At 35.9% G+C, this 15558-nt stretch overlaps 1 protein-coding gene across 1 annotated transcript in view; it reads left to right on the top strand.

Annotated features, from left to right (window-relative positions):
* Lrp1b (LDL receptor related protein 1B) overlaps nucleotides 1–15558 on the top strand; it is a 1617914-nt gene that overhangs the window by 897566 nt on the left and 704790 nt on the right. Inside the window, exons 22-23 of the mRNA XM_059258831.1 lie at nucleotides 4299–4499; nucleotides 7500–7745. Coding sequence (XP_059114814.1) covers nucleotides 4299–4499; nucleotides 7500–7745 — 447 coding nt within the window. The remainder of the gene's footprint in view (nucleotides 1–4298; nucleotides 4500–7499; nucleotides 7746–15558) is intronic.

Raw genomic sequence — 15558 nt, 5'->3', positions numbered from 1 at the left:
TGAATATGTATTTAATATATATTTCACATCATTATTCCCCAAAGTAATATTTACAAATATTTATTTAACATTTACACTGTATTAAATTTGGGTTTCATAAGTAATCCAGTGACATGGGCATATTATAGACAAATACTACACCCATTTAATATAAAGGACTTGCAAATTGCCAACTTGGGATCTGTAGCATTTCCTGAAACCAATCTCTTGAGGACACCAAGGCATACATATACATACACTAACGCATTTATGGAAGTGAAATCATACATAGTCATACATATGTGAATCCTTTTAATGTATAAGGAAGCCCACATCTGTTTGGTTAACACCTTTTAAAATTGATGTCTTATAAGATGGTTTCTTAGTATGCTGTGTTCATTTTCTTTCACTGAATTCACTATTACAGTATATTATGCTTCAATCCTGGTTACTTTCTTAGGATGAGAATTTGAATTTCTGACAGTCTTTCCATAACAAGCAAAACACCGATATACACCACTGCATGTAATAATTTCAAAATTAGATTGCTTGTTTTAAAGATTTGATGAATTTTGTATTCGCACACTTTTAAAAACTTTGTCCTACAAGAAAGTTACTCCAATGTACAGTCCTTCAACATTTGATGGCTTTAATGCACCCTTCTCAAATCTATGTACTTATCCAACATTTTGATCTTGACTTGCCTAATAGAAGAGAAATGACATCAAACTAACATTTAGTTAATGTTTTAAATTTCAAGAGCTGTTAAACACCCTGTATTTATATTATTTCATTAAAATGTTGTACACATGTTAGAATATATTACCCTACCAGTTTGACAAAACTCTCTGTATGTTAGATAAATATGCCCAGTAATATTTGTATAGTTTTTATTGAAATTTATGATCTGTACATATTAATGGAACTCTGTATGCTGTTCTAACATATGAATCAAATGCGCACTGATCTATCAACCCCCCTCTTCCTTTGACAACTTCTAGTAATGACTATTCTACATTCTGATAGACGTTTTGTTTATTTGTTTAACACTACATGTGAGAAAGAACATGTAGCATTAGATTTATGTACGTGATTCATTTCCCTTAACATAATTCCTTCGAGTTCCATCCATATTGCTAGAAGTGAAAGAAATTTTATTCTCTTTTAATACTGACTAACATTCAGTTGCACACGTGTGTGTGTGTGTGTGTGTGTGTGTGTGTGTATGGAAGTCCACTCAAAAAATATAGTTTATTCATCTACTAATGGGCACATGGGCCTACTTCACTTTTTAGCTGTTATGAAAATTATCACAATAAACATGGCAAGTAGTTATCTGTTTAGTAAGTTGATATTATTTCCTTTAGATATATAGCCAGAAGAGGGGCTGTGGCACATCTACCTTGAGTTATTTTAAAGAAACTTCAATATTAGTTTTCAAAACATTTATATTAGCAACAACAGTGTATATGAGTTCCCTTTTGTCACATCCTGGTCAATATTTATTTTTAAATGTTAAAATAGTTTGTTATTTTTTGTTTTTATTTATTATTTGTAGGTGTGTCGCATACACATACACTGCAGTGCATGTGTGAAGGTCAGAGGACAATCTGTAAGAGTTGTTTCTCTCCTTCTACAATATGTCCTGGCATTGAACTCATATCAAGTCAGGCAGTCAACATCTTTATCCACTGAGCAATCTCATCTGGTTGAATTTGATATTTTTAATGTTACTTTTTACATCCATTTAATTAGAATAAGATGGTGACTCCTGGCTTTAACTTACATTTTCCTAGTGACTAATAATATTTAACAAACTTGAATTTTTTTTGTGATTTGTAGTTTTTCTTGGAAAATTGAAATTCACCCATTTTATAAAGCACCATTACTTATTTTTTTTGTTTTGTTTTTGCTAAGCTTGGGAATTTCCTTCCTCATCATGTATATTAATCTTTGGTCAGATGGCAATAGTTGTCTTCACTTTGCCTCTCACTTGTTTTGTGAGTATGTGTGTGTGTGTGTGTGTGTGTGTGTGTGTGTGTGTGTGTATGTGTGTGTAGAATCTTTTTTACTTGCTGTAGTACGTTCTGGTACCATACAGGTTAGCTGAAACAAGAAGAATACTTTGTAGTCAGTACCAACATGATTTATCCATATCTTGTGATGAGTGTGTGGTGTCTTCAGCAATAATATCCTTACATGGAGTTCTGGTGGGCAATTGAGACAGCAATAACTTATATTGTGTTAGAGGTCCCTGGGACACATCTACTGACACCATGAGATGCATCCCATATCTGAAATCCTATGGCAATCTAGAAAGAGCATTATACCCAGTTAAACCCACAGATCGAAAGATCCAGCTATGAGTGAGAATATGTAGCATTTATATTTCTCAGACTGGGCTACCTCAGTCAGTATGTTTTCAGTTCTGTCTATTTACCTGATGATTTCATAATTTCATTTTTCTTTATAGTAGAATAAAATTCCATTGAATATGGATATCACATTTTCATTATCTAATTATTAATTGATGGACATTTGGGTTGTATCTAATGCCTAGCTATCATGAGTAGAGAAGCTATGAATATGGGTTTGCATGTGTCTTTGTAACAGGAAATGAAGTTGTTTGGGTGTATGCCCAGGTTTGGTATAGGTGGGTCATGTGGCATATCTATTTCTAGTTTTTTTGAGGAGTCCCCACACTGATTTCTAAGAGCCTGTGGCAGTTTACCCTTCCACCAATAGCACATGAGGTTCCTCTATTCCTCATATCCTAAGCAGCATTTGTCACAACTAATTTTCTTAATCTTAGCCATTCTGACTGGGGTAAGATGAAATATCAAAGTAGTTTTAAGTTGCTATTCCCTAATGGCTAAGGATGGTGAACATTGTTTAAATGTTTCATAGACATTTTATTTTTTTCTTGTGAGAACCCTTCACTCATTTCAAGGCCTACTTTTTGATTCAATTGTTTTCTTGCAGTTTAGGTTTTTATGTTATTTGTATATTCTGGACACTAATCCACTGTTAGACATATAGCATATGCTTTTGGTTTTGTTTTCATATTCTGTAGGCCTCCCCTTCAATTGATTAGCAGTTTCCTTTGCAATGCAGAAGTATTTCAATTTCATCAGGTCCCATTGGTCTATTGTTGGTCCTGTTTCCTAGGTGACCAGAGTCCTATATAAAAACCTAGAGCCTAAAATGTATTTCCTATTATTTTTTCTAAGTTTCAGTTTCGAGTATAACATGGAGCATTCTTTTGTTTCGCTTTTTGTTTTATTTATTTATTTATTTATTTATTTATTTATTTATTTATTTATTCAAAACAGGGTTTCTTTGTGTAACAGCCCTGGTCCTGGAGCTCAATTTGTAGACCAAGCTAGACTTGAACTCATAGAGATCTGTCTGCCTCTGCCTCCCCAGTGCTGGGATCAAAGATGTGCACCACAAAACCTGGCTCCTAATATTGAATTTTTCATGTGTTCTAAATCAATTTCTGTACATGATGAAAGAGAATGATCAAGTTTCATTATTCTACATGTAGATGGCAAATTTTCTTAGCAACAGTTGTTTCAAATATTTTTCTCCTGTGTGTCTTATTTGTTTGATTTTTTTTTTCATCTTTGTCAAAATTCAGGTGTCTGTTGACTCATGAATTAATACTGGGTCCTCAAGTCTTCTGCACTGATCAACGAATCTGTTTTTGTGTGGAGTCCAAGCTCCTTTTGCTACTTTGGTTTTATAGAAACCTGAAATCAGGGCTGGCAGTTCTTCACAGAGTGTTGTCTTTGGTGCTCAGGCTTACGTTGGTTATCCAGGGCTGACATTCTTTTATGAAGCAACTTTCATAATCATTTCAAGACAAATAGGTAAAAAGTGTTGAAGTGCTAAGGTTCCATGTATAATTAAAATGCCACTTTTCCTAAAATAAAGCATCTGCCTAAAATTCAGCTTGGGTCATAACTAATAGTCTTTGCCTGAATTTAAGATTGTGAAATCACTGGCATAAAGAGTGTCCTTCTAAAGTGAACTTTTGAAGTTATTATACACTTGGAACTATCCACAGAATCCCTTTTTATTGAACAATACAGGAGATAATCTGAAACTGAAGAAAACACCAATGCTCACACTCTAAGAGCAGTTACAAGCAGAGAAAGAGTATCCTAATGCTATCATGAAAACAAACTCTCAAACGATCCGCAAATAGATTTCTTACTAATAGCAAGTAATTCTGTCTCTGTCAGAAATGATACTGAGCATTCATTACTGGGATCTAATTACAAAATTCAAATGCATTTTCTTTTCATTCTCTTAAGGGAGATGCATCAACAATGCCTGGGTCTGTGATGGAGATGTTGACTGTGAGGATCAGTCTGATGAAGAAGACTGTGACAGTTTCTTGTGTGGACCACCCAAGTACCCTTGTGCTAATGACACCTCCGTGTGCCTGCAGCCAGAGAAACTCTGCAATGGGAGAAGGGACTGTCCAGATGGGTCAGATGAAGGCGACCTTTGCGGTATGCTTGTTCTGTCCCATTTCCTTCTCTCCAGATATTAGACCCTTGCAGTGTACTCACATCTACTTATGATCATTATACTCATTCATTCCATTTATTCCCTTCAAAAGAGACTTTTCGCATTAAAACTTATATATAACTTTTAGGCACTAAATGGCCTTTTAAAATAATAAGATTTGATCCAGAATTTCTGAAAACAACAGAAAAGGAAAACTAGATTATGCGTTACCAGTTTCATAGCTCAGCAAGGGTTACATCTCTAACTCCTGACAATTCCACAGTTGAGCAATTACGGACGGGAGTCATTAAGAACAGGGAAGCCTTCTCACTGCTGACCTGTAGGGTGCAGTTCCCCACCATTGTGTGGATGTTGAGCAATCTTCAAACCTTACAGAAGAAACTTTGTTTTTGTTTGTTACAGCAAAAGGGAGAAGCTGGATAATGAGGCAGACTGTTGCTATGCTGCTGTGTCTGTTTTGAAGTCTTTGTAGAACAGTTTCCCTGAGTATGCTTAACTGGTTAAAACAATCAATGCAACAAACTCTAAAAGAACTTGGAATAACTATCTCCCATGTCAAACAATAAATCTGAAGGAAAATAAGTTTTCCATTCTGAGGAGATCAGAGACTTCTCATGTAGAAGATTTAGGGATTTAGGTATGTTTGCTAAACAATACTGAAGGAGGCATTTGTAAAAAGTCTAAAGAATGATAAGAACAAGTAGCCTCCTGGAGCTATAAGTGATAATGGCTAGGAAAGGATGACTAAATTTATTAATCCAAGGAGTGAAAGGCTACGCTTGGCCCTGGAGTTGTGTTTGCATGAAACTGAGCATCAGTAGTATATTTGCGTTGTGTGAAAATTGTTGTCACTCCATTTTAAAAGGTACGTAATAAAGCAACATTTCTTTCAAAGATTCTATAATTCTATAAGATTATCTTTTAATAGTAAAACATTTTACATACCAACCACAGATCCCCTTCTCATCCCTCCTCCCACTCCCCCCACCCCAACTAAACCCCCAACTCATCCCTCATCTCCTCTTCCAAAAGGGTAAGTTATCCCATGTGGGGGATGGAAAAGCCTGGTACATTCAGGTGAGGCAGGACTCAGCCCTTCCCCCGCCTCAAAGGTGAGAAAAGTTAAAGAACTGGCAATGCATTTTCTGAGAGAATACTGATGTTTAACTTGTACACTGTTTTAGATTTCAAGGTGAGTTTTGTTTCCACTGAACTATTTTGTCAGACATTTGTTTCCACTGAACTATTTTATCAGACATTCTTAGAGCTAAGATAAAAGTGATATTTGAAATAAACTAAAAACATTGTGAAAACTTCTTCCTTTTTATTTTATGTTATTTTTTAACCTGTTGTGCACAATGGCATTTCTTTACAGTAATTCTCTTGAAAAAGAGTATCAGTGAAATTAAAATAGGGAAAATATTTTAAAATGGCTACAATTATTTAGTGATTATGATTACTGGAGAACAAGCATATTTGGAAATAAATCTATTTTTCCTCACAAAAGAATACCTACTATGAAGTGAATTCTTAAAGAATAATGGCTAATAGAATTATATTCCTTTTCTTACTACTACAACTGTTTTAATAATGATGAATAGTATGGAAAAAGGTAAACCATCAGAAAACTTTAAAATATAGGAATCTTTTATGAATGCCTTGTATTTCGGCTCATTTTTACAAGAAATATAGTAGCAGCACCAGGAAATATTATATTATACCTGTAAATATTACTACAATTTGTCCATCATTACACAATAGTCCTTTTAGCACTTGCCTGAACAAGCACAACTAGATCAGTTTTGAGAAATGTTTTTTTTGTGTGTGTGTGTCTATTTTGCGTGATTTTTGTTGTTCTTTTGTTTTGTTTTAAGATACAGTCTCACCGTGCAGAACTGGCCAGTCTCAAACTCCCTGTGTAGACCAGGTTGGCCTCATACTCACAGAGATCTGCCTGCTTCGATGTCTCTAATGCAGGGATTAGAAGCATTCACACCCAGCTCAAACATTTTTCCTGAGGAAATATGGAGAAGCTCCTGCCTGTCTGCTGTGTACTTGTGTACTTGTTGCCTCTTTGGGAACTGTAGGATACTCTAGGGAACCGTAGGGGACAGTAGAGCTGTAAAAAAAAAAAAATCTCAGTCAAGATCATGACATTTTGAAATTTTCCCACACTGGCCCAAATTTTAGAAGTTATATCCTATTTTTAAACTTTAATTTTAATAATAAGATATCTTTAATTGCCTAGTCAACATCAGGCTGATAAACATAATTAGAAGTATTCTATATCTCTCTAGAACCTAAAATTTTGTGATTAAAAGAATAATATATATATATATATATATATATATATATATATATATATATAAAGTTAAATACAAATGGCATGAAGGAATCAGTCCATTTCTTTAGCAATTATGTGTGTTATTCATATGGTTGCTCATTACTTGTGCCAAAATTCAGGTGTAAATTTGTTTGTGTATTATGTATTACATTTCAATGACCTCATTGAATTAATCATAACAACCAATATATAGGGCATGAGGCACAAAGAAAACTACTTGTCATTATGATGTTAATTAGATATGAACATATATGTGTTTATTTATAGTCATTAAATACTGAAATAATCAATGTCTGTGTCTCCTTTGAAGACATCTACAATTGATTTTGCACTGCTTCTGAAAGGTTGAGGGTAACTTTCCCAGTTTTAACAAAAGTATGGAACACTATTTATGGGCAAATGTAAGCTATATTACAAATTTAATATAAATGAAAATTTATATTCCCAATTCTTATCATTTAGAAATAAATCTGACATTGCATTATTTCAAGCAGCATTTATAGTCCCGTGACTGTGGGGAGATTGTCTTATATTGGGTACAAAATCCCCAACTCTAATTCCATACTTGGAGAATTCAATCAGTGACTAGTATGGCATAAGACAAACAATATGACTGAAAACATCTGCCCTTTGACAGACGAATGTTCTCTGAACAATGGAGGCTGTAGCAACCACTGTTCTGTTGTTCCTGGAAGAGGAATTGTCTGCTCCTGCCCAGAAGGACACCAGCTCAAGAAAGACAACAGAACCTGTGAAATTGTGGACTACTGTGCCTCCCACCAGAGGTGCAGCCAAGTGTGTGAGCAGCACAAGCACATGGTCAAGTGCTCCTGTTACGAAGGCTGGACACTGGGTACAGATGGGGAAAGCTGCACCAGTGTGGGTGAGTAGATACTGCAAACCATGAAAACAAACCCCCAAACACCTTGAAAACTTTTAATGGAAGGATTCCATTTATTCTCTATATAGCCTTTAAAAGTTATGTCACTTTTAACCTGTTCCAATACCTCTGGAAAAGATGTGTTATAACATACCTTCCAATTATAGTTCTCTGACCCTTAGCCATCTGATCACTACCACTCTTCTAACCGGTGATCATCACAATTAACTTCTCAGAGCATGTTTTGTGGATAACACATCACGCATTCGAAATTGTACATAATGATGAATTTTTGTCATCACTGAAGTCTTATTGAGTCCCCATGACACAGGTCTATGGATAGAACTAAAGAGGTTCCTGAAATTTGTTGAAGAAATTAACCTCCAGAGGAGAGAAGGGATCTCTTTCATTTTATTAATGTAGGCTTCAGATCACCTAACCTAAAACCAACCAGAATAATTTGTATATAACACAAAGGATAGACAGATAGAAAGATAGACACAGAGAGAGAGAGAGAGATAAACAGATAGATAGACAGATGATAGGTAGATAGGAGATAGATAGATAGATAGATAGATAGATAGATAGATAGATAGATAGATAGATAGACAATAGGTAGATAGAAGTTTACACATATTTCAAAATATTATTTATATTCAGACTTTGAATATGACTGTTAATTCAAAATAGTCACTAAGAATGGTATGAGCTGCTAACTGTTGGGCTTTAAATGTAAAATTCCTTCTTTCTTGCCCTTCCCTCACTCCCATCATTCTTTTCTTGACTCTTCCTTTAAAATATGATTTGTATTGAATTGTAACATGTATGCTTACTTGTCTTAACACTTCAAATAGGAAAAGAAAAGAGAGCTGGCTTTTCTAAGGCATCTAATCAATGACGATTTGGGAACTACTTCAAGTATTTACAAGATGAGAAGAAGTTAAAATAGGGATGAAAATACCATATCAAATAAATTTTATTTCATGACACCTGACACCAATACGATACGGAAATACAGTCATTTTGTTGTTGTTGTTCTTGTTGTTGTTGTTGTTTTTCAAGATAAGGTTTTTCTGTGTAACCCTAGCTGTTCTGGAACTAGCTCTGTAGACTATGCTAGTCTTGAACTCACAGAGATCCACCTGCTTTTGTCTCTGCCTCCTGAGAGTTGGGTTTAAAGGTGTGCACCACTGCTCGACTCCATGGCTGTGTCTTGATTAATCTTTCTGTTTAATGATGCATTTTTATTTATTTTTTTACATCCAGACCACAAATCCCACTCTCTCCTCTCCCCCAAGTTCCTCTCCCCACCTACCCTTTGCCCCCCACCAACTCCTCCTCCATTTCTATTCAGAAAAGAGCAGGCCTCCCATGGTTGTAAGCCAAACATGGCAGCATATTAAGTTGCAGTAGGACTAGGCAGCCACATTCGTATTAAGGCTGGACAGGGCAATCAAGTACAAGTAATAGGGTCCCAAAAGCTGGCAAAAGACTCAGAAACAGCCCCTGCTCCTGCTATTAGGAGTCCTACAAGAAGACCAAGCTACACAACTGCAACATATATGCAGAGGAACTAGGTCAGTTTCATGCAGGCTCCCTGCATATTAGTTCAATCTCTTTGAGTCCCTGTGAGTACATGTTAGCTGATTCTGAGGGTTTTCTTATGATGTCCTTGACCCCTACCATCCATCTTTCTGCCTCTTCCTCAGGATTCCTTGAACACCACCTAATATTTGGCTGTGGATCTCCACATCCATTTCCATCAGTTGATGGATGAAACCTCCCTCTTTGATGACAATTGTGCTAGGCATCAGTCTATGAGTATAGCATAATATCATTAGGATTATTACATGGATTTTTTTTTTGCCAATTTTTTGTATTATTTGGTTCTATCCTGGGTCTCTGGGCTATCCATCCTTTGGGTCCTGGTGTTCCAGGCAATGTCAGGGGTGGGTTTCCTCTTATGTCTCGGTCTCAGGTTGAACCAGTCATTTGTTGGCCGAGCCCACAATTTCTGTGCCACCTTTACCCTAGCACATCTTGTAGGCAGGACAATTTGTAGGTCAAAGGTTATATGGCTGGTTTGGTTTCCAAGTCCCTCCACTGGAAGTCTTGCCTGGATACAGGAGATAGCCAGTTCAAGCTATATATTTCATGTTGCTAGGAGTCTTAGCTACAGTCACTCTTGTATACTCCTTGGAGTTTCCATTGCAATAGGTTTATACCTCACCTGGAAATGCCTGCCTTTTCCTGCCGTCTCTTCTATTACTTTCCTCCTCCACTACCCCTACCTGATTCCTCCTGCTACCATCCCCAACTACCTCCAATTACCCTCGAAATCTACTTTATCTATTACTTTCCTCCTCCACTACCCCTACCTGATTCCTCCTGCTACCATCCCCAACTACCTCCAATTACCCTCGAAATCTACTTTATTTACCCTTCCCAGGGAGAACCAAGCACTCCTCCTTGAGCCCTCCTTATTACTTAGTTTCTCTGCTTCTGTGGATTGTAGCATGGATATATTTTACTTTACAGCTAACATCCACTTATAAGTGAGTATATACCATGTTTGTCTTTCTGAGTCTGGGTTACCTCACTCAGGAGGAATTTTTCTAGGTCCATCAATTTGCCTGTAAATTCCATGATGTCATTTTTTTTTTAACAGCTGAGTAATTCTCCATGTGTAAATACACCATTTTTTTAAAATCCATTCTTCAGTTGATGAACATCTAAGTTGTTTCCAAGTTCTGGCTATTAAGAATAAAGCTGCCATGAACATAGTTGGGCAAGTGTCCTTGTGGTGTGATTTGGCATCTTTTGGGTATATACCCAACAGTGGTATAGCTGAGTCTTGAGGTATATTGATTCTCAATTTTCTAAGAAACCACCATATTGATTCCCAAAATTACTGTACAAGTTTGCACTCCCACCAGAAAAAGAGAAGTGTTCCTCTTGCTCCACATCCTCTCTAGCATGAGCTGACACATGTGTTTTTTTTATCTTAGCTATTATGGCAGGTATAATATGGACACTCAGAGTCATTTTGATTTGCATTTCCCTGATGGCTAAAGATTTTGAACATTTCTTTAAGTTTTATTCATTAATTAGAGATTCCACTTTTGAGAATTCACTGATAGAGCCGTACCCCATTTTAATTGGATTGCTTGATTTGTTGATATCTAGGTTCTTGAGTTCTTTATGTATTTTTGATAACCCTCTTTCAGATGTGGGATTGGTGAAGAACTGTTCCCGTTCTTTAGGCTGCCATTTTCTCTTTTTGACAGTGTCTTTTCCCTTAAAGAAGCTTTTTAGTTTCAGGAGTACCATTTGTTAATTGTCAATCTTAGTACCTGAGCTATTGGTATAGTTTTTTTTTTTTTTTTGAAGTTTTCTACTGTGCCAGTGTGTTCAATGCTATTTCCCATTTTCTCTTCTATCAGATTCTGCTTACTTGGATTTAAATTGAGGTATTTGATAGGCTTGGAATTGTTTTTTGTGCAGGGTGATACATATGGATCTATTTACATTCTTCTACATGCCTACATCCAGTTAGGCTAGCACCATTTGTTAAAGATACATTATTTTTTTGTATTAAATAAGTTTGGTTTATTTGTCAAAAATCATGCATCCGTATGTGTATGGATTTACATCCATCTTTTTTAATTAATTCCATTAATCTACCCTTCTGTTCTAAAGCCAATACCATACAGTTTTTATTATTATACATCTGTAGTATTGCTTGAAATCAGGAATAATGATACCATGGAAGGTCTTTTATTGTATAGGAGTGTTTTAGCTATCCTCGGTTTTTAGTTTTCCATATGAAGTTCAGTATTGTTCTTTCAAGATTTGTAATAAATAGTGTTAGGATTTTAATAGGGGTTGCATTGAATCTGTATATTGCTTTTGGTAAGATGGCCAGTATTATTATTTTTAATCCTATTTATCACTGAGCATGGGAGATCTTTCATTTTCTGATATCCTCTCCGATTTCTTTGTTCAAAGACTTGAAGTTATTGCCATACCAGCCTTTCACTTGCTTGGTTAGAGCTACACCAAGATATTTTATATTGTATGTGGCTATTATGACAGATGCTATGTCCCTGATTTCTTCTTCTGCCCGTTTATCATTTGTATTTGGAGGGCTGCTGATCTTTTATTCAGTTAATCTTCTAGCCAATCACTTTTTGGAGGGTGTTTGTAAGCTCTAGATGTTCCTTGGTAGAATTTTTGGGGTCAGTTATACATACTATCATCTACAAATAAGATATTTTGACATCATCCTTTCCAATTTGTATCTCTTTGATCTCCTTTAGTTGTCTTATTGGTGTAGCTACAACTTCAAGTACTATATTGAATTGATATAGAGTGACAGCCTTGTCTTGTTCCTGATTTTAGTGAGATTGCTTTGAGTTTCCATTTAATTTGATATTGGGTATAAGCTTGCTGTATATTATCTTTATTATGTTGAGTTATGTCCCTTGTATCCTAATCTCTCCAGTACTTTTATCATGAATGGGTGTTTGATTTTGTCAAAGGATTTTTTAGCATTTAATGAGTTGATCATGTGTTTTTTTCTTTCAATTGTTTATATGATGGATTACATTGACAGATTTTTTATGTTGAACCATTCCTGGATCTCTGTGATGAACCCTACTGGACCATGGTGGATGGCCCTTTTTATGTGTTCCTGGGTTCAGTTTTGGAGTATTTTATTGAATATTTTAGCATCAATGTTCATGAGGGATATTGGCCTGTAATTCTCTTTCTTTGTTTAGTCTTTGTGTAGTTTGGGTATTAGGGTGACTGTGGCCTCATAAAACAAATCTGGGAAAGTTTCTTCTGTTTCTATTTTGTGGAGTAATTTGAGGAGTATTGGAATTAGCTCTTCTTTGAAAGTCTGGTAGAACTCTGCACTAAAACTATCTGGCCATGAGCTTTTTTTTTTTTTTTTTGGAGAATTTTAAGGACAACTTCTATTTCCTTAGGTGTTATAGGTCTATTTAAATTGTTCATTTGATCTTGATTTAACTTTGGTAAGTGTTATGTATCAAGAATATTATTCATTTCTTCTAGATTTTCCAGTTTTTTAGAGTACAGGTTTTTGCAGTATAACCTAATGGTTCATTACAATTCCTCCTTGTCTTTTGTTATATTCCCCTATTCTCTCTCTGCCTCTTAATTTGGATAAGGGTTTATCTATCTTGTTGATTTTCTCATGATTCTTTGTATTTTTCTCTATTTTATTTATTTCATCAGTCAGTTTGATATTTCCTGCCTTCTACTCCTCATCGGTGTGTTTGCTTCTTTTTGTTCTAGAGCTTTAAGGTGTGCTGTTACATTGTTAGTATGAGACCTCTTCAAATTCTTTATGTAGGCATTCAGTGTTATGAACTTTCCTCTTAACAGCTTTCATTGTGTCCCATAAATTAGGATATATGTGTATTTATTTTCTTTGAATTCTATGTCTTTAATTTCTTTCTTTGTATCAGCCTTGAACAAGTAGTCATTCAGTAGAGAGCTGTTCAGTTTCCATGAATTTGTAGGCTTTATATTGTTTATGTCTTCTTTGAAATCCAGCTTTAATCCATGGTGGTCTTATAAGGCACAGGGAGTTGTGTTAATTTTCTTGTATCTGTTGAGACTTGTTTTGTGACTGAGTAAGTGGTCAATTATGGATAAGATTCCATGAGATGCTGAGAAGAAGATATATTCTTTTTGTTTTGGTGAAATGTAGTGTAGATATCTTTTAGGTCCATTTTGTTCATAAAGTCTGTTGGTTCCATTATTTCTTAGTTTTTGTCTAAATGACGAGTCTGTGAAAGGCTTTTATCATGAGTTATCACAGGCCATGACACAAATACAGATTATAGCACTTGATAATTCAGATGTCAACCTACAAGAGGAATGATTCTCTGATGGAGGAGAATCCCATTCAAGCTAGGGTTTCAGAACCACTCACTCTGGGGACGGTTACTCCTATCTGGAATTTCACATGTACAAAAACAGCTGTGGTATTTCCTCAATACCTGCACTAATTTAATGTGACATGTATATGTAATCTCATGATTACATCTCAATCTTATGGACACATATATTTATAGATGGTCAGGAAGATGACTTCTTATTAAGCTATATATATATGTATATATATATATATATACATATATATATATATATAATTCATTTTACATACCAACCATAGATGCCCCTCTCATCCCTCCTCCCACGTCCCTCCCGCCTAACCCCCACCCCAATCCACCCCTCATCCCCTCCTCTAAATGCTAAGTTCTCCCATAGGGTGACAGCCAAACCTGGTCATTCAGTTGAGGCCGAAATTTTTATATATAGAAAACATACTAGGATATGCTTCATAGCTACATGTATTGTCCTACGAGGACTGTAAGACACTTAAAAGCCTGCTTTGTTCCTCCAACTCATAGAAAGCAAAAATTTCTCCCCAGTCTAGACAAAACACACAAAATTAGCTCATTTTTACCTCAGAGCAAGTTTGAACTAGACTGAATGTTTCTGTAAATGGATCATAAATTAAAAACTTTACAGATATGCACAAAGACAAAGTCATAGGTGTCTAACCAAGGTTATTAACACAAAGCAATGTAAAAAAAAAACTCATGCCAATTCTTCACTCACTAAGGCTGGCTGATAGGGAACGGGTTCTCTATGCAATTATATCTTCAGCTTGTCTCACCAGGCACTGTGTCTCCGGCCTCTGGTCACAGTCTTACACCAGGAACCTTTGAAACCTTGTGTTGCCATGGTAAATAGCTCTGCCCCTCATCATTTACTCAAGGAATATGCCATGACCTTCAGAGGTAGCCTTGTAATTCATATTACTATTTGAAAAAAAAAAGCCTGCAAAATATGTATATAGCTATGTAGTACAGAGGAGAACAAGAAGGAATTAGAACTAGGAAGAATTCAAGCTGTAAAGAAGAATTATAGCTGAAGAAGAATATTAAAAAAATGACTGTCAAATCATGTGAGTCATTACCCCTCATAAAAAAAGTTCTAAGTTACATTTCACTATGCAATGCCTTTTGTTCAAAAGCCTTGGTGTGGCCATGGGTGCTGGTCTCTCAGGCTAACAATAGACTTTCATTTGGGCCACCAATCAGCCCCGAATCATGACATGGAGACTTATTGGTTATGATTGTTCAGCCTCAGCTTATGCTTGTCCCACTAGCTCTTATAACTTTATTTAATGTGTTTTTCTTAATCTATATATAAATTTACCTAGGGTTTTTTAACCTTTCTTTCTTTCTGTATGTCATACTCTATGTCTGGCTGGCTGGTGGCTGCCTAGCTGATTGGCCCTGGGCATCTCCTTCTCTTTCTCCCTCATTCCCTCCTTTTGCACTCTCCTCTCAAGCCTTTATCCTCCTCCTACTCATTCTATCTGCCTGGCATCTCCCTCCCTTTTTCTCTCATTCTCTCCCCCCTCTCTCCTCTCAAGCCTATATTCCTTCTCCTATTTATTCTATCAGCTGTCTATCCCTCTACTTCCTAGCTATTGGCCATTCAGCATTTTATTATACCAGTCAGGTGCCTTAAGCTAGCAAAGCAACACATCTTTACATCATTAAACAAATGCAGAAAAAATAAAGGTAACACATCTTTACTGAGTTAAAGTGATTTTCCACAACACCTGTCCATTGGTGAGAATGGGGTATAGAAATCTCCCACTATCAGTGTGTGAAGGTCGATGCAGGATTTAAGCTTTAGTAATGTTTCCTTTACAAATGGTGCTTTCACATTTGAGACCCAGATGTTGGGAAATGAACCATCACCT

This window comes from Peromyscus eremicus, chromosome 4 (assembly GCF_949786415.1).
Source record: "Peromyscus eremicus chromosome 4, PerEre_H2_v1, whole genome shotgun sequence".
NCBI lineage: Eukaryota > Metazoa > Chordata > Mammalia > Rodentia > Cricetidae > Peromyscus > Peromyscus eremicus.
This window is presented reverse-complemented; position numbering and strand designations above follow the sequence as displayed.